At 39.3% G+C, this 23,037-nt stretch overlaps 1 protein-coding gene across 3 annotated transcripts in view; it reads right to left on the reverse strand.

Annotated features, from left to right (window-relative positions):
• Positions 1-23,037, reverse strand: part of LOC140480588 (adenylate cyclase type 1-like) — a 289,915-nt gene that overhangs the window by 96,529 nt on the left and 170,349 nt on the right. For all 3 annotated transcript variants that reach the window (XM_072575640.1, XM_072575642.1, XM_072575643.1), the window contains 2 exons: positions 9,285-9,443; positions 1,448-1,589 (listed from right to left, as the gene is read on the reverse strand). In XM_072575640.1, the coding sequence (XP_072431741.1) occupies positions 1,448-1,589; positions 9,285-9,443 (301 nt within the window). The remainder of the gene's footprint in view (positions 1-1,447; positions 1,590-9,284; positions 9,444-23,037) is intronic.

Here is a 23,037-nt window from a genome sequence, read left to right on the forward strand (position 1 = left end):
AAAGAAAGTTATTTTGTCCATGCTAATTATAAGTTAACAAGCAGGTAGCAAACAAAAATATACTTTCAGAAATGGTCTCATGACATTAATTAATACTAGGCAGGAAATTAAGATTGATGATTAATTAATCGTGTGCGCAGTGGACTTAATGCATACATTAATTTATGCTCTCTTGAGAAAAACGTTATGACCAGCTTTTATTTCTGAGTATATGTAAAAAACATTCCGAGGGGAATTGACAGGGTAGGGGAGGAGAAGTTGTTCTCCTGTGGGAGAGCCTAGTTTTAGAGTAAGTGTTCACACATTTAAGACCAAGATGAGGAGGAATTTCTTCTCTCAAGAGTAAAGTAAATTTGTGGAAATTTTTACCACAGGAGGGTTGTCGAGGTTGGGTCATTAAGTGTATTCAAGGCTGTGATGGATTGATTTTAATCAGTAAGAGAGTCAAGTATTATGGAAAAAATGCAGGAAAATGAAATGGAAGCTGATCAGATCACCCATGGTCTCACTGAATGGCAGGATAGACCTGACAGGCTGGATGGCCTACCCCTACTCCAATGTCTTATGTTTTTATGGTCGTAAGAAATGATAAACACAACTGGCAATAAATCTCATCAAACTATTTCAAATCATATGTGGAATTTACAGCCAAACCCCATGGAAGATATGTTTTTGCAGTTAGTATAGTCAACCCTTGTATTCTGAATTAATTTAAGTTCTAGCACTTGCTATCACTGAGCAGACTTCTATGTCCTTTCCTAGTCTGAAGTAAATCTAATTTTTCAAAGTGATACACAATAATTGCACAAGTGGAATTTAAAGTTTCCAGTTATATTCATCTTAACCAGGTTGAATAGAATGAAGTTTCATGTTTTAAAGAATCTATCCAATATGACTTTAAAGTGAAAACCAGTGGTTACGCAAAAATCAGTCCAAGAAACTGTTTTATTTGGATGGTTCTGACAGGAGTAGGTTTGCTGCTTCTGAGGATGTACAAGAATTTAGAGTGCTGACATCCTGTTCAACATGACATCCATGTAACACATACACACACACATGCACAGAGTTTATCCTCCACTATCCACAATCCCACATCCATCCAGCTTTCCTGCTCTTTCACCATTGGTAAATAGCCACAGGCCACCAACTTGGTGATTGCAGTTTGTTCACATCATAGCGATGGGAACAAGTCTCAATGCAGTTTAAGCCTCGTGCTCACACCAACAGGAAAAGGACAAAGGTCACTTCCCTGGCCTCGTGACCATTTTGGGAAGAAATTGAATATTATCTTCTGTGGTTTGAAAACATGACTAAAATGCTAATTTATTAATTCTTGTTATTCAACACAATTCTACGACTGGAATCTCAGTCGCATATTGACATTTCAATGTTATATTTTGCAGGCTTAAATCTTAACTGTGGATCCATAGATCATTTTTTGACTCACTTTCCTTCGATGAGAGGGCACGATGAAGAAGGTTTCAATGTTATGCTTTTTAAGGAAACTGTTTCTCTCGTACCCATATCCCGCTTCAACTTCATAATCTCCATTCAGGCACTCCAAGGTGGTCTTTGTTATATGAACCTTTCTAAAACCAAAGTGAAGACATTAAACAAAGGTAAAATTGCAGCCAATCACTGTATTATTAGTATATACAAGCAAGGTGTCTTCACCTGGGAGTTATGAAGGCCCCTAATTATTGCTGTCAAGTAATTAGAGATTTACAGAGCCTATTGGTGTTTAACCTGAACAATTACAAAATAATGGCAACAATGCCATTTAAAAATGCTGAATCCTGTTTAGGTTTTGCTTCTTTTCCTGAAAGCTATGAGTAACTGGATGTCAAAACTAGCAAAGTATTGTAGAAAGCATCATCAGCATTGTAGACACACAAGACATGAAGCAAAGATGGATTTTTAAAATATAGCATGGGACACCCGTTTATCAGAATGGTGAATAACAGAGCTTGTGAGTACAATTTATTAATTTGTCAAAAAATTGTTACACTATTTTGGGATCATACATTCAAATTTTTAAAAACATTCCAAACGTATATTCATTTTGAGAATTATATTGTCACAAGTGAAAAGGGAATGGCTGACTCTTGTTATCCTTGACCAATCACTCATTGACATGGTCTTCCTTCCTTGACATTTACTGTCATCAGCCATCTTATCTCGTACCCATTAACTGATAGCTGACACCTCACCTGGCTTGGCACTACGAGTGACAGTAGCATTTTATTCTTGAACGATTGATAATTTAATGAAGGAGGTCATAAGCAAAATGGAAATTAAGTCTGTAGCACAGGTGAAAATATGTAGCTGAGCCAGTTATAGGAAGTTACAATATTGTTTCCTTCCATTACATTCTCTTTTATGTCACTCTCTATTTGGTCTGTCCTCAATAGATACAAATGTATTTGGAAGTGAGCAATTAGAACTGGCGCAATATTCCATGAGTACCAACTATTACTAATTCACTGAACCTCTTATCCTCATGCAGGTTAATTTTAGATTTACAGTCTGTTCTGATATAACGCAATAGTTCTGTTCCCGTGAGATCCCGCTTTATAAGAAAAGCGTATAATAGTAGCATCATTTAAACCAATTAGACAGGAATCACATTATAGCCAATACAGGTGTGAAAAGTTCACATTCTACAAATAATGGTCTGAAATATTCAATTGAGCTGTAGTCAATTCGCATTGAAGAAGTGCGCATTATAGCAGAACTAACTGTATCTGTCAGCTATGTCATTAAGGGAGCTCGATAGAATGAGGGACATCTGAAGTTGTGACTCTTAAAAAGTAGTTCAATCATTCTTGGTATTTACCTTATTCTTTGTTTAGCAGATGTTGCTAAGATACTACACATAAAATTCTTCCCCATCTCTCCAACACACATGCTTGTACTCACAACATGCACACGTGAACACATCCATGCACACGCAACACTGTAAAAGGTGGCAGTCGAGGTGGGCAAATAGAGAATTGCAGGTGGGAGTGAACAGATGATCAAAGGTCAGATTTTAAAACAACAAATAATGTGGCACACTCAACTACAATATATTCCATGACATTTTGTTTTGCCAGAAAATGGTAATGTAGAGAAATTGTGTCACTCCTTTTTCTTGTAGTTACATCTATCACGAATTAAACAAAAATGTTATACAATGGTAATACATATGATTCTTAGGGAGCTTGACAAGGTGGATGCTGAGAGATTGTTTTCACGTGCGGGAGACTAGAGGAGAAGACAGCATCATTGCAAAGTAACGAGTTGCCTAGTTAAGAAAGAGATGAGGAAGAATTTCCTTTCTCAGAGGGTAGTGAATCTGTGGAATTCTTTACCCCAGATAGCTGTTGAAGCTAGGCATTTAAGTGTATTCAAGGCTGAAATAGACAGTTTTTTTTAAATCAGTAAATGAACCTAGTGCTGTGGGAAAAGGCAGGAAAGTAGAGCTCAGAATTAAAAAACTCAGCCAAGATCTCATGGATGGTGGACCAGACTTGATGGGGGCAAATGGTTTTCTTCTGATCTTATGTCTTATTACAGTTTTATATTGCATCATTTTACTTTATCATATCCTATATACACAGTACCTTAGAAAATAAAATATTGCACCATCCACAACACATTCAAATGCAAACCATCCAAACTTATGGGTTTTCTTTTTATTCACTTGTGGAAGACAGGTACCATTGCCTGGGTGATTTATCACTTTTCCCTAGTTGTCTTTGAGCAGGTGGTGGTGATCTGTCTTCAACTGCCGCAGTCCATGTGCTGTAATTAAACCCACAATACCATTCAGCAGGTAATTCCAGGATTTTGACCCAACAACACTGAAGGAATGGCAGAATATTTCCATGCTAGACTGGCAAGTGGCTTAGAGGAGACCTTGCAGCTGGTGGTGTTCCCATGGATCTGCTGCCCTTGTCTTTCTAGATGGTACGCATCATGAGTTTGGAAGGTGCTGTCTGTGAAGCCTTGGTGAATTTCTTCAATATATTTTGTACATGGTACACATCACTGCTCTTGAACATCAGGATGAGAGCGAGTGCTTGTGGATATGGAAGCAATCAAGCAGGCGGTTTTGTCTTGGATGGCGTTGAAAGTGCTGAGTGTTGGCGTTACACTCATCCACGCAAGTGGTGAGTATTTCATCACACTCTTGACTAGCACCTTTGTGATGCTGGACAAGTTTTAGTATACAGAAGGTGAGCTTCGACCTGCTCTGTAATCATCGTATTTACATGGCCAGTCCAATTCAGTTTCAGTCAATGGTAATTCCCAGGATATCAATAATGGTGTATGGAGTGATGATATGCCATTGAATGTTAAGGAACCATGGTTAGATTATCTTTTGTTGGAGATGGTCATTGCCTGTGCAAAATTGTCAGCCCAAGCCTGGATATTGTCCAGATCTTGTTGTCTTTGAAGTATCTGAGGAGTCGTGAATGCTTTATTAAAACCGCTGAAGCAGTGAGTTAACAAATTAGGAGTCATATGGAGTATGAAAGTTTGTCCAAACCAGTGCACTCACTAATGCAGTAAGAGGTCAATATTTTGAAAATATTGCAAGGTGGTAGGCTTTTGCTTTGCCTTGATTGGATAAACATTAGACAAGGTCCAGAACATCTCTGCAGGAGCTCTTTACCACTGTAGTGTCCTAAGTCCAACCATTTTCAGCTGCTTCATCAATAACCTTCCCTCTATCATAAGGTCAGAAGTGGGGATGCTCACTGATGTTTACACAATGTTCAGCACCATTCATGACACCTTCAGATACCAAAACACCATGTCCAAATGCAGCAAAAACTGGATGATATCCAGGCTTGGGTTGAAAAGGGGCAAATAAGATTCACAACACACGAGTTCTTGGCAATGACTAAAAAATCGAATCTAACCATCAGCCCTTGACTTCAATGGTATTACCATCCCTGAATCCCCCTAATATCAACTTCCAAGGGGTTAACATCGACTGAAAACTGAACTAAATTAGCCATATAAAAGCTGTGGTTACAAGAGCAGGTCAGAGGTTAGGAATCTACTCGTGTCGCACAAGCCTGTCCACCATCTGCATAAGCACAAGTCAAGAGTGAGATGGAATACTCGCCATTTGCCTGGATGGGTGCAGCCCCATTCAAGAAGTTTGACACCATCTAGGACAGACTAGTCTGCTTGATTGGCACCATTTCCAGCCATAACCATCCATTCCTACCTTCAATGATCCCCAGTATCTGCCATGTGTACCACATAAAACATACTGATGAAATTCATCAAGGTTGTTCAGTCTGCACCTTCCAATCCCATGACCACTTCCATCTAGAACGACAAGGGGAACAAATAGATGGGAAAAACGTCACCTGCAAGTCAACATTTTGGTTTGGAAATATATCACTACTCCTTCAGTGTCATTGGGTCAAAATCCTGGAATTCCCTTCCTAACAGCACAGTCTACCTACTCACATATAGTTCAATCTAATATAGTTTAAGGCAGCAGCTCTCTAGCACCCTCTCAAGGAAAATGACAGATGGCAATAAATGCTGGTCCAGACTGCAAAGCCATATTTCCTGAATCAATAAAACAAAATTCTGAGAAGCACTGGATCCAGCAATGGGTTGAGAGTTCACTGATGTCTTTTCATATTAAACTAATTCTTACAGAAGTAACAAATTATAGCATTAATCGTAGATACTCATAGGTCAAAGTTCAGCCATGTGTTGTGATTTTGTGATGACCTAATTCAATTAGGATCTTATTCCTAGACTGGCTGCACCAAAATGGCACAGGTGGTGGGTCTATCATTGGTCCTGAGATAGGATGAATCAGCCTCCGTGCTGAAAACTTTGTCACCCATGATTGTGCTTCAGTGCTACTTCTAGGTGCAGCACCCCATTGCAGACTGTACCAAACAAAACAGCATGATTGGGCATGATCAGTCAGAAATCAGAATCTCAGCTTGTGGAAAATGCCAACACCTGCTTAATTTTGTCATGGTACAAAACTAGCCAGTACACCACCACCACACCCCCTCACCTCCATCCAGGTCCCAAACAGTCCTTCCAGATGCGACAGAGATTCACCTGCCTCTCTTCCAACCTAGTTTGCTACATTTGGTGCTCCTGATGTGGTCTTCTCTACATCAGGGAGACCAAACGTGAACTGAGGGAACAGCTCACTAAGCATCTCAGCCAGGCCCGTAAAGGCTGACCTGACCTCCCAGTCACCACTCATTTTATTTCCACTGCCCACTCCCTCTCAGACATGCTCACCCTTGGCCTCCTCCATCGCCACCATGAAGCAAACTGCAAATTGGAGGAACAATGCCTCATCTTCTGGATTGCCTACAGCCTGGACAACTCAATATTGAGTTTTCCAATTTCAAAATAATCTTTCTTCCCACCCCCGACTCCCTTCCCAGCCCCTCCCCTCCCTTCCATTCCTCCCAGCCACCTACCAGATTCATGCCTTCCACTGACCAACCAAAACATACCCTCTACCTGTTTTCACCTATCCCCACTTCACACCCTGCCCCCACCAACCCTTTTATCTACAGCTAGCCATACATCCACCCCGAGTGCTAAAGAAGGGTTACACCTGAAACGTCAACTTCTCCACCTCCTAATGCAGCCTGGCTTGTTGTGTTTTTCCAGACTCCTACCTGCCTACTATGGTACATATAAAATCTGCAAATGACAATAAATTAGTGACCTTATCTAAACAGGGACTGAGCAGAGCATTTTGAGTTTAGAAGCTCACGAGTTTGTAATTGTTTCTAACAGCGTAGGACCTTGTAGAGTGAAGATTGATATCTTTGGTCTCCTCATGGTGTTTGTAGCAGTGTTTATGTTACTAAAGCTATTGTACCTGATTGCTATCACACAATAAACTCCACCTTGTTTAAAACAAGAACTTTTTACTCATTAAAACTCACTTGTGGCTTTCCTCTATCAGTATAAATCAATTAGCCCCTTAGACTCAGGCAAGGAGAGGGCACAGTGGCACTAAGCAGAAGCTATTGCAACAAATGCATTAATAACAATAGCTTCATCAGATTATTATTAACTTCAATGATATTTTTAGAATCTATGACAAGGAACAGAGTTACTGGGTTCTTGGTCAAGAATGAGCTGTTGAAAAAGTCAGCATGGATTTGTGAACGTTCAGACATGCCTTCCTGGATTTTTGAGGCTGTCATTTAACATAGTAGATAGCATCTATGGATGTTGTTTCCATAATCTTGGATAAGATTCTGCACAACAGGTTATTGGCAAACAATAAAAGCCAACATAATAGGTAGCAGTCTTCCGACATGAATCTGAAATTGAGTGGGAGATTGGTCTAAGAGGAAACTTCTTTGACTGATCATATTGGACTTGAAAAGTTAACTCCGTTTCTCTCTCCAAAGGTGCTGTCTGCCCTGCTGGATTCTACAGGAATTAGAAGGATTTTTTTTAAACCCAATTGCTTACTAGATTAGAATGAATGAAAAGGGGTGTTAGGTAATTCAGTGGGTGCACCACAGGAGAAACCTCCCAACCTATGGATGATAGCCTCTGGATGATAGCCTCTCTTTGGCACTTCGCCTGGCCACCAACGTTCCCCCTCCCACCTAACCCATTTTGCAATCCACCAATCATTCCCCCATATTCCAGCACTCAAAAAAACTTGGGATTTACAATTCTTGTAGTAGTGCCCCTACCTCTGAGCCAGGAGCACTGGGTTTGAGTCCCACTTCCACCCATCCTCTCAGCCTCGCCACCACTCATCCCACTCCCATGCACACATCTGGCTTGCAATCCCTTGCATTCAGAAAGTTGAGGCGAAGTCTAACTTTAAAACAACAATGGAATTTGATATAGAGAAATTTCCTCTGTTCAGCCAATTCAGAAAAAATGATACAAGTGTGAAACTAGAGGTAGGATATTTTAAGATGAGAAAATATTTCTTCATACAAAAGAATATTGGGAATCTAGAACTCTCTGTTAAAACATATTGCATGGATAAAATGAAATTTCTGACATCAATCAGTTTTTATTAGTAAAGGCTATCAAGTAATATTAAACCAAGGCGGTTAAATGGAACTGACTCATGATTAAACATAATCAAATTGAATTCCTTCATTCTTGAAAAACATCAAAGGTAGGATTTCGTGAGTGGTGAGTTTTATTGCCCTTGCATGGCAAAAAATGCCCATGAGAGGTATTGCCTGCAGCCAATTGCTAGTGGATCAAATTGAGCCTTCTACCCCCATCTGGTAAGGAACTTCCAACCCCAAAAACCGCCATGACGTCTGTCTGGGTGGCAGCTTCCTCATCCCGGAGTGATGGCCAATGCTGAGACTTCTGAAATAACCAGGAAGTAAAGGACAGGTGGAATCTGAGGATGGCCAGGAGAAAAGGCCGATGAGGAGCTGGTATGAGAGGCAGAGATTAGGATACACTCATTAAAGTGGGGAGATAGCGTCTGAGGCAGATCTTAAAAGACAGAAGGGCTTTTTTTGGAATCAGGGCCTACAGTCCAAACAGATTAACCTTCTGGGCATTCCATCTGAAACTTACTTTCCCCTATACTACGAAAAAAAATCAGCTGGCAGGGAAATGGGCCTTAAATAGTAAATAACACATTACATTCCTTCTGGTTTTGTGGTTCCACAAGGCAGCTTGAGAAAGACTTCTGGAATACTTATGCTACATTTTAAGCAAGGTAGTACTAAAAATCAAACCACAAAGTATGTTTCAGAGGTCTGTTGAAACCTAATCATTGCTTGGTTCAAACCTGATGAGTATTTATCAACCACAGAGACTTGCACCAAACACCCAGAAAAGTGGAGTGGAAAAATGTGTTCATTACATAACATTTTCAGAAGTCCTGATTGAGCCTTTCAGAAGCATGTTTATAATTTCAAGCTGAGAGGAAAGCCTTCCCCAGAGTAGTCCATGCATTCTCATTTCAATTTTCTACTAAGACAATCAGAAGGAAATGGGAGCAAATAATAATATAGGGAGAAAAAAAAAGAAAAACAAAAAGAATGAAAACATGTGAATGGGATGGCAGGAAAGGCGCAATTGAAATTTCACAGCCGTTAATTTGAAACTGAATGTAAATCCTGACATTAATTGCAAACTATATTTATTAAGCAATACAAAAGTGTTTAGGAGCTTGAATCAAATTGAATATTTACTTAAATTGTCTTGCCATTCATCTGCCAGCTAGTACTTACCTAGAAGTGATTTATAATCTTTCTACATAAAGCTGAAGTAAAAATGTCACTTACCCGGGTAGACCACCAGCTTCCATTACATTTGCCAATGTAACATCATTGGACCACACATCATATTGCCACTTGCGGAGACCCAAGACCCCACACAGTACTCTCCCTGTATGCAGACCCACACGCATGTTGAGATCAACTTCAGTGGCTTCAGCTACAGACCTGTAATAGTACAATTACATCTAAAGATTATTAATAATTTGGTACATTACATGACTTACAGCCTGTGAGTAACTTCATTGATGGGCAGAAAAAGACAACTCATGAGGTGAATAAGCCTGCTGGGACAGTAACTCAGCGTTTTCACTGGGTTCCCCATGAGATGAATGAGAGTATGAAACACAGGCCTTGTGTTTGCAAAATGTTTAGATAAGATGGATGAGCTTCCTGTCAATTTTGTACCAACTGAGTGGGTGGGCTTCTGAGGGGAAAACCACTGTACCTTTCGACAAAAAGTTGTCGTCAGGCAGGTTTTAAAAAATGTATTTATAATTCACTCCGTCTCTCTACTGCTCCACAGTAATTCTAACACTTGAAATTCCTATTGTGTTTCTATGTTTGTAGGACCAAAACTTACAATGACATATGAACAAGAAATAACTAAAAGAGAATGAAAATAAAATGACTTGGAAGCAGACTCATGCAGATTTATTTGATGCTACATTCTGTTTTCTTTTGTTGTGGTTTAGCACATCTCACCAACTTTCCTGAAAGCAGGTAAGTGTAACTATTCCCTTTGATTCAGCTTTGCTGTTAGAATGTTTGGTAAATGCTGAGGTTTATATGTAAACTGTTGAATTTGGATTATATCATTGAGAAGACAGACACTGGATTTTCCCAGCTCCCTCTCAGGACGGGAACTACGTTGGGATCAAAAACAAAAACTGGCTGTGGCATTGCACGACTGGAGCTCTCTGCTTTCAGCTGAATCTGTTTCCAAGGACAGGGGAGGGACCAGGCTTTGGTAAAGACCTCCTCCAATTAATGAGCCAAAGTCAATTATTCTGGGCTCATTATTCCTGGCAGGTTGTTTTTTTTTTGACAGGTGGTTGGAGTTCAGCAATTCCTGGATTTCAGACCAGTTACATAGAGAGGAGGAAGGTTATGAGAGGTGGGCAGAAGTTTAAAGGAGAGATACATGGCCTTGGACATTTAAAAGGCTTCCCCCCTTTGCAGTTAAAACTCCATCATAAGTCAAGGGCAGTGCCAGGATTAATAACCTTACCACTTCAAGGGCTCCTCATCCTCTTAGCATCTCCTAGCATTTTATGGGCATCAGAACAATATGTTCCACTGCTTGGACTCCATCTGGGAGTAAGGATGCCCGCAATAGGTATTGGTTGCTGCACCTGCAGAGACTGAAGCCACTGGAGGTGTGGAACTATATTCTATACAGAAGAAGCAGAATATTGGGTGTCAAGAAGATTGTTGAGAGGGACAAGAGGCATAAAGGAGAAGGAGGCACAGGATCTTAAGGTAGACACAGCGAGATCTGGGAAGGGTGGTGATCAAGGAGACTGTATGGTCTCCATAGACAGATGGTCACAGAGCTCTGTGGCAATTCCCAGACACTGCAGACAGGTATATGATATAGATGACAGAGGTCCTCTTCACCAATATTGAACTGTACTTCAGGATCACTATGAATTGGGACATCATTGGCTCAGAATGGTAGGTATGCTACCCGCTAATAGTCAGCTATACCTTCACTCATTGAGAGATGATGCTGAACAAAGAGGCAGCTGGCAATAGACTTAGTGTTAGAGGACTTTCCTCTTTTCCATCATGATAGCACTCGGCTCCCCAGAGCATATCAGAACTCCGTCATGCAGTTCCAGGCACAGGCACAATTTCTCTTCTTTAGGACAAGCAGCATCCTCAATGATAGCTGCCAGGAATGTTTGAAACCTGTCTTCATTCCATCTATGGTTTCACCCAAAGTAAAATGCAAAACTCTGTTCAGCTCCCAGTGGGAGCAACTTTCTAACACAAAAAAAGGCCAATCCATCCCTTAGATCCAATGGAAAAAAAAACAGCCCAGCTCATGTTGATCTCAATGGATTATACCATACTGTAGTGATGATTTTTGAGGCATACTCTGCTGGCTTGTCTTTCCCCTTCATTTCAAACAATTTGTAACATATCAGCTGATGATGCTAGCATGTTAATGAAGTGGTGAGAGCAACCGAGCAGCTGGCAATTCAGTAAAGGGTGGAACCCACCATCTCTTTTCTTAACTGAGGAGATTAAGGATTGACAAAGAAACCAAAGAAATGACAGAGGAATACTAATTAGAATGGATGAATTTAATCTGAAATAAGGTAAAAAAAAAAGAGTAATCAAGATAAGAAAAGTTCCAAAAATGAGAAATGAGATATTAGTAAATTCTCTAACAATAATCACAGTATTATCTGCCAAAGCATTGGCAGAGGGGGTCAGCATCAACAATGGCATCGATGTGCATCTTGAGTTTGAAGCCACTGTCAACTCATTGATATGCGCATGTGTGGACCCATTGATGCACAAGACTCATGCTACATTTTTCTGCCTACAACTTTACCCAGCATCCTTTGTGCCCCGCACTCTCACTTACACTGAATTCCCCCCATTACTATACTCATTGTTACAATCAGTGGTCCCCGTTCTTCCGTCTGGTATGCTGTTCATCAGCGCCCTTGTTATCTTGCTGGCTGTTCCTTTCCTGGCATTCACCTCCCCATCTTACACATTCCCCTCGCAGCTCCCCCCCCAATCCCCCATCTCCCCACTATTAACCTTCCACAAGCCAGCTTGCTTGCTCACTCTTGAGGACAGTGAGGCAAAAGTGAGTGACAGGAAAGCAGTGATGGATCAAGAATGGTGTGGATAAGTATATGAAGTCAAGTAGTAAACATATCATGATACTATGACTTGAATTCTTTTAAAACAGTAGAACAACATTCATATTCTTGCTCCGATTCCTTGATGCACATAGCTCACTGTAACATCACTGGCAGTAATGTCCCAAAGTTAAAAATCACATAACACCAGATTATAGTCCAACAGGTTTATCTGGAAACACTAGCTTTCGGAGCACTGCTCCTTCATCAGGTGATTGTGGAGAATAAGACCATAAGACACAGAATTTATAACAAAAGATTACAGTGTCACACAACTGAAATGATATATTGAACAAACCTGGATTGTTGTTAAGTCTTTCATCTTTTAGAATGTTTCGGTGCATTAATATGTAAATCCCAGATCTTCTTTTAAGTCACCTTCTTGAGATAATGTAAGATTTTATACCAAAAGGTGACATCTCAGCCCAGACAATGCATTAAAGGTGTGAGGTCAGAGTCTGGCTGTAACCCAATCAGATTGGTTTCTATTTACAAAATATTACATGTATCGACTGCGTGCATTAGAACGTATCTGCAAAGATAATTATGCAAAGAGAGTGTGCATGTGAATGTGAGTGCATGTGAGTGTATGTATTTGCATGTGTGAATGCTTGGTAAAGCATGTATGTGGGTGTAATGGAGTGTAAGCCTGTGAAATGGTGGGAGTATGAGGGAGTGAATGTGTGTGTGTGTGTGTGTGTGTGTGTGTGTGTGAGGGAGAACATGTGCATGAGAGAGGGTCTGCGAGAATGTGCGAGTATGTAAGAGTGTCTGTGTATGTGTGCGTGAGTGCGTCTGTGTATGAGAGAATGAAAGAGTATATAATGTAATGAGGTCACCAGTAGTGTGACATGAACCCAAGGTCCCGGTTGAGGCCATCCACATGGGTGAAAGTGAGGACTGCAGATGCTGGAGATCAGAGTCGAGAATGTCGTGCTGGAAAAGAGTAGCAGGTCAGGCAGCATCTAAGGAGCAAGAGAATCAACATTTCAGGCAAGAACCCTTCATCAGGAATCCTGGTTTCCTGATGAAGGGCTCTTGCCCAAAACATCAACTCTACTGCTCCTCAGATGCTGCCTAACCTGCCGTGCTTTTCCAGCACCACACTCTTGACCGCCATCCTTGTGGGTACCAAACTTGGCTATCAGCCTCTGCTCGGCCACTTTGCATTGTTGCATATCCTGAAGTCCGCCCCACTTGATGAAGGAGCAGTGTTCCAAAAGCCAGTGCTTCCAAGTAAACCTGTTGGACTATAACCTGGTGTCGTGTGATTTATAAACTTTGCCCACCTTAGTCCAACACTGGCTTCTCCACAGTGATGTCCTAGGCATTGCTAATGCATGGTGGGTTAGTGTGGCCCTACAGTTGCAGGAGCAATAGACACAAGTAGCAACAATTTACTGCATACAGAACTGAAATTAGACACTTTAAATTAGTTTTTTATCCCCCTAGATTTGCCTGCAATGCATTAAAAATTATCACATAATTGAAAGTAACATTGTAAAGTTACTTTCTGTTCCAACCTTAATGCACAATTAATGTGCAAAATCATTAAATAATGAAGAGGCTAAGACCAAGATGCAAACAGTGAAGCAATGTAAATTCCTCAACAAGTTCTGGAAATTAGCAAAACAGGAGCGCCTCTTAATTCCCCAAATTCACTGGACAATCCTCTGAACCAATTACTTTGCTAATATGCTATTAATTGTATAGTAAGATGCAGCCATTATTTCTTTCTTTGCATGTTATAGTGTTTGGTAGTTTTGTTCATTTTCTTTTGAAATTTGAAGGAAAGCAATATTAGTAATACGAAAGCTAGCTGTGTATTTAATGCTCTGTTTGAAACTAAATTGTTTTATCAAAAGTCATCAAAACTTTTCCAGATTCACGAAATATATTTAATTACACAATCTTAGATGATATAGCTGACAACATGCAAATCAGATCCACCAAAATAGTGAGATCGTATTAATGTGAGCACAGTGTCCTAATACCTAAGGGTATTCTATATTGAGGAATATTATTTTAATAGAAACTTAAAATTGCATTCACTGTATGCAAAACTTCCTTGTCCTGCAAAGTTCCTCGAGTCCCTTAAAATAAATAGGGCCAAGGTAAAACGTTAGCAGAAATAAAATGTCAAGCAAAAAATAACCTAAGTCTACAAGAAGACTCCTTCATGAACCTAACAATCAATGTACAAAATAAACTTTGGATGCTCCATGTAAAATACAATGGCCTTTTTGTGTAATAAAAAAATCATTTTGTTTAAAGAACAGATGAAATTTAAAATAGTCTGAATCAAACCAAATATGGCTCAAATTCAATAAAACCTAGTGTTTCTGACTCATTTCAACTCATTTAAGTAGCCAGACAGGTGCACTACAGATCCTCTCTGAATCTCTGCAGTCTGTGGATCACACAGAACACTGCCTCTCATATTACTCTAAGAACAATATGTTCACAAGCATAGACCATTGGGAGAACACATCAGAAAGATAATACAATTACTTTCCTTCCCCACATGGATTGCTGAGCTCTAGATAAAATGTTATTTCTAGAAGGATCTCGGTGTATACCTCTACCTGATAAGTATGTCCATATTTAATGGAAAAACATTCAACTGAAAAATGTGAGAATAAACAGGGATGTCCATTAATAAAAATTGCCGTGTATCATGTATATTCCAAAGAATACCCAGAGTTTGCAACTCAACCCCTATTTCATTGATGAGAAAGCAAAATACTATGGATGCTGTGACCCTGAAATAAAAACAAAAATATGCAGCAGATCAGGCAGTAACTATGGAGAGAGAAACTGAATTAATGTCTCAGGTCAGAGACCTTTCTGCAGGATCAGGGTCTTGACTCAGACTGTTACAGTCAGGATATTAAGACCAAATGTCAGAATTTGGATTAGAAACTGCTATTAATTCCATAATTCTTAGCAGAAAACATCCATACTTTGAAGAACTTAACTCATTACGGGAATAAATATCTGAAAATATTTTTCATTCTGACAGGCAATCATGAACATCGCTCTCATGAAATTTCATAGATGTCAACTTGTGGCATTTGTTTGGCAGTTTAAAACTTTACGCCATTAGGCATATTTCAGACGGTAATATCAACTTGATGAGAACAACCTACAGACAAATAAAGCAATGATGTTGTTGAACTTTCTTAATTTTTGATGGATACAAAGAATATCAATTCTATTGGCATTAAAAATATGCAAATTCTATATAAATCTATACCATAATACAAAAGCATATACTACATACAACTAATCAAAAATATTGATGGACAATCTTTCTACTTTACACCATGCAGCTTTTAGTAAATCAGTAATAAAGAGTACTTTAAAGACAGTCGAGTAACATTTTGTTTTTCTCAGCTGGATACCTAATTCGCTTAAAAAGTCACTGTTGTGCTAATCAGCAATAAACAAACTTCTGAGAAATCCACTGAAATAGAATTTCTGTGTGTCAGTCTTCCAAGAAATCCATTTGAGTTTCTGCCGAACAGTGTGTAGATTTTCTCTTCGTAGAGAGAGACAACATTTCCTTAAACTCAAAAACCTCAAATTCAGAATGGAAAGAAATAAGGCACAGGAATTACTAAAAATAAAACCTTAAGTTTAATAGGACAATTCAGCAGAAAGGCTTCCATTGCCTGTTGAATTTAGATACCTCCATCATAAGGACATTGTCATGCAGGAAGGCAAAACAGCATTGGAATTATATCATTTTAGTAAAGTTCTGAACTTTTGATAAAAAAAAGGCCAAAGTATAAACAACAAGCATAACATAAAAAAAATTAATTATTTTTCTGTGTTGATAGTATGATGCATTCTTTAATGTAAGTATTTTTCTCTATTAATTCATACCTTTCACCATTTATTTATTCAGCAGAACCGACTTTAGCTTTACAAATTGCCTGTCATGTGTATTCATGTGGATTTTTTTTAATGCTTGCTGTGGTTAGTCATCAACAAGACTCACACTAGCAAATTGATGCAAATACGAAAACTAGTAGCTTTCAAGCAATGTTTTGAATTAACTGTGGCCTTGACTATAGTGTGTCACATACTGAGAAACAAATGCATTGGTTAATGGGAAGCCTGTGGGGAAAACCACTAATTTTTTTTATCTTGAGATCATTAAAGATATTTTCTGTATTTAATACCCAAATAGTTTACCTAATGTGTTTCAACATCTATTTACGAAACAAAACCTGAACTATAGCTATACTGCTGTTAATATATCCACAGTCCAACAAGATGTTTCTTTACACATTGGTTAGATTGCAGTATTCTGCCACTGCACATTATACATTGCAGAGCTTGCTTTAGTACATCATTTGCTTTTAGGTCATCACTTAAGCCAAGATACGTTTGGGATAATTGATCAAAATTTTGTCCATTATGCACTTGGAATTATAGAAATTAAAGCCCAATATCAGACCTACCATGCAGGCACTAATTCCATTTCCCTGCTCTCCCCCATCTTTTTTTTACTGTATCATACAATTTTGGAGGGGGCCATTTGGTCTCATTGCTGGCTTTTTAAAAGGATGTGGAGGTGTCGGTGTGGGTCTGGGTTCAACAAGTTCAAAAATCACATGGCACCAGGTTATAGGCCAATGGCTTTATTTGAAAACACTAGCTTTCAGAGCGCTGCTAGTGCCTGGTGAAGGAGTACTGCTCCAAAATCTAGTATTTTCAAATAAATCCATTGGCCTATAACCTAGTGTCATGTGATTTTTGACCTTCTTTAAAAGGACAGGAAACCTGGTTCAACTTCTCTTTCCCCATAGTTCAATAATTGTATTCCCTTTCAAAACTTGATTCAATAAGATATAGGAACAGAATTAGGCATTTGGCCCATCAAGTCTACTCTGCCATTTGATCAAGGCTGATATATTCCTGAACCTCATTTTCCTGTCTTATCCTCATAACCTTTGATTCTCTGAATAATCAAGCAGCTCTCTACCTCTGTCTCAAAGACACTCAATGACTTGCCTTGCACAACTTTCAGTAGCAATGAGTTCCACATGTTCACTCTCTGGCTGAAGAGATTCCTTCTCATCTCAGTTCTAAAGGATTGTCCCTTCACATTGAGGCTGTGTCCTCAGGTGCTAGTCTCTCCTACTTGTGGAATAATCGTCTCCACATCTACCCTATCCAGGCCTCTCAGTATTCTGTAATTTTCAATGAGATCTTCCCTCATTCTTCTGAACTCAATCATGTACAGACCCAGTCTTCAACCGCTCCTCATATAACAACCCCTTTATTCCCAGGATTATTCTTCTGAATCTCCTGTGGATCTCCTCCAAGGCCAGAACATCTTTCCTTAGATATGGGGCCAAAACTGTGCAGAATATTGCAAATGTGGTGTGACCACAGCGTAATACACCCTCAGTAATATATCCCTGCTCTTGTATTCTAGCCCTCTCAAAATTATTGCTAACATTGCATTTGCCTTTCTAACTACCAACTGATTTTGCATGTTAACCTGAAGAGAATGCTGAAGTCCCTTTGTGCTTCAGATTTCCAAAGTCTTTTCCGATTCAGAAAATAGTCTCCACCTCTGTTCTTCCAACCAAAGTGCATACCCTCACACTTTGGCAAACGATGCACCATCTGCCACTTCTTTGCTCACTCTTCTAGCCTTTCCAAGTCTATTGAAACTGTATCCAGCCCCATTTCAAGGGAGGCATTTAAGATACTAACAGCATACTGTTTCCTTATCAGTCTCCTGATTATTTTATCATTTACCTGAAATGCTACTAACTATTGCAGTGAAAATAGCTTCTCTGTATTTATTCTATCAAACTCATCATAAAACTCTCCCCTAAATCTTCCTTGTTCTAGGGAGAACTTCTCTGGTCTCTCTACATAATTAAAGTCACTCATCTCTGTACATTGCTAAAATGTGAGGCATATCATAAGACTTTTATATCATATCTAAAGAGCTTTGTGCTGACGAGAACAAAACACTTAAACTAATGATTAATACCTCTATGTAAAAATTCATACTACCTGTTCGTTTTTCAACAGCCTTAATCTTGGCACCTTGAAGCATTTGTGGCTGTACACTCAGTATCTGTTGCTGCATACTCTTTATGTTTGTACCAAGTATTGCTTTTCCTCACGATCCCTTTCAAAATGCTTTATATTAAATTTCAACTACAACATGTCTAGCATTTTTTTTCTTGACCAGTACCTTCTGAAACTTTTACTTCCATGAAGAATAAGAGCAACAGGCACCTGGAAATGCTGAATGTTTCACTCAAATTCACATATCATTCTGACTTGGAACTATATCAATACTCCTTCATTGCCACCCATCAAAACACTAGAACTCCCTCCATGGCAATATCTTGTAAGGATCTATACCACAAGGACTTTTAGAAGACAGATCACCACCACATTTCAAGCAAAGTGATGGATAAGCAAGTATCCATAGCAGATGGTCAACTCACTTGGTCAATAAAATAGCTCTGGAGAATTATTTTTATTTTCTTAAATTAATTGATGGGATGTGGGTGTAGCTGACTAGGCTCAGAATGCATTGCTTATCCCAAACTGTCCTGCAGAAATTGAGCTGCCTTCTTGAAATGCTGTGGTGCATATGTAAACCCACACCCAATGAAGGATACAGGTCTAGAATCTTAACCAATAACAAAGAATGAATGATGGTGGTTCTCCAATAGGATAGGGCATAGTTTTGAGGGTCATTTGCCATTGGTGGTGTACCCATTCATATGCTGTTGAACATCTAGATAGTAAAGATCACACATTTGCGAGTTACTGTCAAAGAAACCTTGGGGAATTGTCACAATGCATCTTATAGATGATTCCACAGCTATGACATTGCATTGTGCTGAAGGTTGCAAATATTAAAGGCATTTAGGAGGTGTCAATGAAGCAGGTTTCTTTGTCTTGAATGGTAATAAGCTTCTTGACTGACATTGGAACTGCACTCATCCTGAAAAGTGAAGTGTTTTCAATTTTACTTCTGATTTGTGCCTAGTTGAAGATAGACAAACTTGGAGAATCAGGAGGTGAGTTATTAACCACAGAATTCTCAGCCTCTGACCTGCACGTGCAGCCACAGTATTTAGGTGGTTGGTACAGTTCAGTTTTTGGTCTTTTGGAAACCCCAGTATGTTGACAGTGATGTCAATGTCATTGAATTTCAAGATTTGGGGAGGTACTGGTGTTGGACTGGGGTGTACAAAGTTAAAAATCATCCAACACCAGTTTATTGCCCAACAGGTTTATTTGGAACACTAGCTTTCAGAGCACTGCTCCTTTATCAGGATGTTGTGGAGTATAAGATCATAAGACACAGAATTTATAGCAAACTGATTCAATTTTTAAAAAAGGCATTTAAAAAGGGGTGTGTGTGTGTGTGTGTGTGTGTGTATATATGGTGGGGATATGAGTGTCTGTGAGAGCACACACTCCTTCTCTCACAACCCCCTCAGACATACACCCACGTGCACAGACACACACACACGATTATCGGGTGGATTTGTACTTGCAGAACTACATGTTATTTTGCTAAAAACCTGCATGAATCCACGTAAGTTTCTGTAAGTCCCTTTTTTAGGAATAGAATCAGTCTGAACACTGGGGCCAGACAGGCTCACACAGGGCAGCTTACACCTTCAATGCATTATCTGGGCTGACATGGCACCTATTGTTTTAAGTTCACTTGAGAATGTAACTTTTTAAAAAAAGTTCTGGGATTTACATGTGAAAGACCTGAAACCAACATGGTCATTCAAAAAGATGAGAGACTAAACAAACAATCCAGGTCTTTTTCAATATATAATTTGCATCACACTGTAAACTTTTGCGATAAATTCTGTGTCGTACAATCTTTTACTCCATAACCACCTGATGAAGGAGCAGTGCTCTAAAAGCTAGTGCTTCCAAATAAACCTGTTGGAGTATAACCGAGTGCTGTGTGATTTTACTTGACTCCTCCATTATTGATACTGTGTACATTTGTGGAGGCTCCTCTTCCATTGACTTGAGGAATTGTCCACCACCATGTATGATTGGATGCAGCAATACTGCAGAGCTTAGATCCAATCCATTGGTTGTGGTATCCTTTAGCTCTGTCTATTGCATGCTGCCTATGCTGTTTTTTCTGCAAGTAATCCCTTATAATAGATTTACCAGGTTGACAGCACAATTTTTTGGGTATGCTTGCTTCTTCTCTTGGCGTTCTCTCCTTCACTCCTCATTTAGCTAGGTTTGATCTCCTGTTTGGTGGTAATGGTAGAGAGGGATGTGCCAGGCAGTGAGTTTACAGGTTTTGGTCAAATCCAATTATGTTATTGATGGCTCATAGTACCTCATGGATGCTCAGTCTTGAGTTGCTGCATCTGTTCAAAGTCTTTCCAAACCATTCATGGTGATGAACATTGAAGATCCTCATCTAGTGCATCCTCAGCATTAGTGCATTCTCCAAGTTCAACATAGAGGAGCAATGATTCATCAACAAAATGGGGCAGAGAGTCAGTGGGAGGAAATCAGCAGATTTCCTTGCCCATGTTTGATTTGATGCCAAGTGATTTCACAGGGTCAGGACTCAATGGCTATCAAAGGTTGATAGGTCAGGGATTCTCAGGGATGATGTTTGGGACTTTGTCAATAAGTTGTGATTCCCGGAAAATGATTATACTAATCTACTGCATGATTAACCTGGGGGACAGCTCTCCCAATTTCAGCACAAAACCCCTAGATATGAAGGAAGAGGATTCAGATAAATCCCATAGAGCTGTACCTGCGTTGTCATTTCTGGTGCCTTGGTCAATTCTGGGCAGTGGTTAGATACATCTGAGTGACTTGTTTGGCCATTTGAGGGGACAGTTGAGAGTCAGTCACTACATAAATCATATGTAGGCCAGATCAGGTGAGGGTAACAGATTTTTCTTCCTTAAAAGGACATTTGTGAACCAGCAAAGTTTTTAGGAAAGTTGACAATGGCTTCATGGTCACCATTAGAATAGCTTTCTTCAAAATTTCAGATTTATTCATTGAATTTAAATTTCAATATTTGCTGTAGTGCAACTCGAACCCATATCCCTACATCATTAACTTGAGTCTCTGGATTAAGACATTATTGTCATCCTTTACTTTCACAGTAAGGACCAAATTAGTTCAAGTTCATGAAGCTTCTGCCTGAGTCAATGGGATATTTCAGCTGTCTTGCTTTCAACTCGATGTGTAATGGAAAAAGAATGGCAAGTGGACAGCTGGTTTTTAACTTCCATTCTGCCCAATTTTTACAAGGTATGTGGATTTAGAAATGCTGCCTTTACTTAATGCGTTGGTTTCATTAAATGTTAGTCCCATGCTTGAAAAGCCTATCAATTAATGGAGAAATCAGCTTTTATTAACACTAAAGCTTCAAGTTTATTTAAAACGTAGAAGCAATTTCAGTTTCTTTAACCTGCAATTGCTTATATAACCACTGGTTAATGTTGGATAAAACAAAAGGATAGTGCAAAGAGCAACAGAACATGCTAACTGTAACAGTAATGGAGGAGAAGCAAAGGTGAAAGACTGCATCAAAAATAGAACATTACAACTGTTTCACCATGCTTTCAGGGTGCAACTCTTCCAAAAAAGATTACACGATGTCAACAAAAGTTCCAAGAATGAAATATTTAATCAAGTTTACTTAAAAGGTCCTTGCATTTAAGCCAGTCACAAAATATAAGTTGTTTTTCATGATTCAGGAGGATCACTGAAAAATAAATATTTTACTCCAGGTATCTGGTATGATTGCACCTATTGAAAGTTTTGAAAGATTAGTATAACTGTGGCAGAAGTGGACAGAAGTGTCCACGGCATAAAGGACAGCGTAGCAGCTGAAACTGGGTATTTAATACTAAGAATTAGAGAATAGCCCAGGAGTGCTGAAATTCACAGCAGGTACAATGTCAGGCAGCATGATCAATAAAGTGCACTCAGTTATCTTGGATAATAAGGATTGCTTCAGTATGGAGATGCTACCATTTGATTAAAAAAGAACAGCTGGCCCTATTGCATTGCTGTATCGACAGGAGTGAAGAACACCACTGCCCTTTCCATTTTAATAGTGCAGGTGTTCAGAACATACCCACTGGTGCCAAGAAAAGCTCTGTAATAAAAATATAAGCAATAGGAACAGGAGGACGACACTTGGCCCGTGGAGTTCATGGCATGGCAGCTCTTGATACTTCCAGATGGTGTGATGAAAGAGCCAACATTGTGAGATAGTATTCATTGGAGATACAAATCAGTTTAATTTACTAAGAGATTTATGTTGTGAAGCAGCGTCCATTGTTAATTTTTTTTTTAGGAATTGCATCAAAAAGGCTGCTACATTATTTCATTAGAAAGACTTCAGAGAAACTTGCACTTGATTTTATTTTGAAAGGTTCCTGGAAGGTCACTTTGGATGTTTTCCAAAAACACTTCCTGGAAGAGACAATTAAGCTAAGTAAACAATGGCGCACCATTGGCTATTGTACTGTATGGACTTGTTCACAGATGGGTCACATGGCCTTTTTTTCATTAATTGGATGGGGGTCAGCATTTGTTGCCCAGAGGACAAAGAAGAGTCAACCACATTGCAGTGGGTCTGGAATCACATGTAGGACAGACCAGATAAAGATGGCAGTTTCCTTACCTAACGGACATTAGTGAACCAGATTGGTTTTTCCTACAATCATAGATTCTTTTCTTTAAATTGAATTCAAATTCTACCATCTGCTATGGTAGGAGTCAAATCCAGAACATTACATGGGTCTCTCATTAACAGTCCAGCGATAATACCACTGAGCCATTGCCTCCCTGATTTTATGGCTGTC

The sequence above is a fragment of the Chiloscyllium punctatum genome, chromosome 8 (genome assembly GCF_047496795.1).
Source record: "Chiloscyllium punctatum isolate Juve2018m chromosome 8, sChiPun1.3, whole genome shotgun sequence".
In the NCBI taxonomy this organism is placed as follows: Eukaryota; Metazoa; Chordata; class Chondrichthyes; order Orectolobiformes; family Hemiscylliidae; genus Chiloscyllium; species Chiloscyllium punctatum.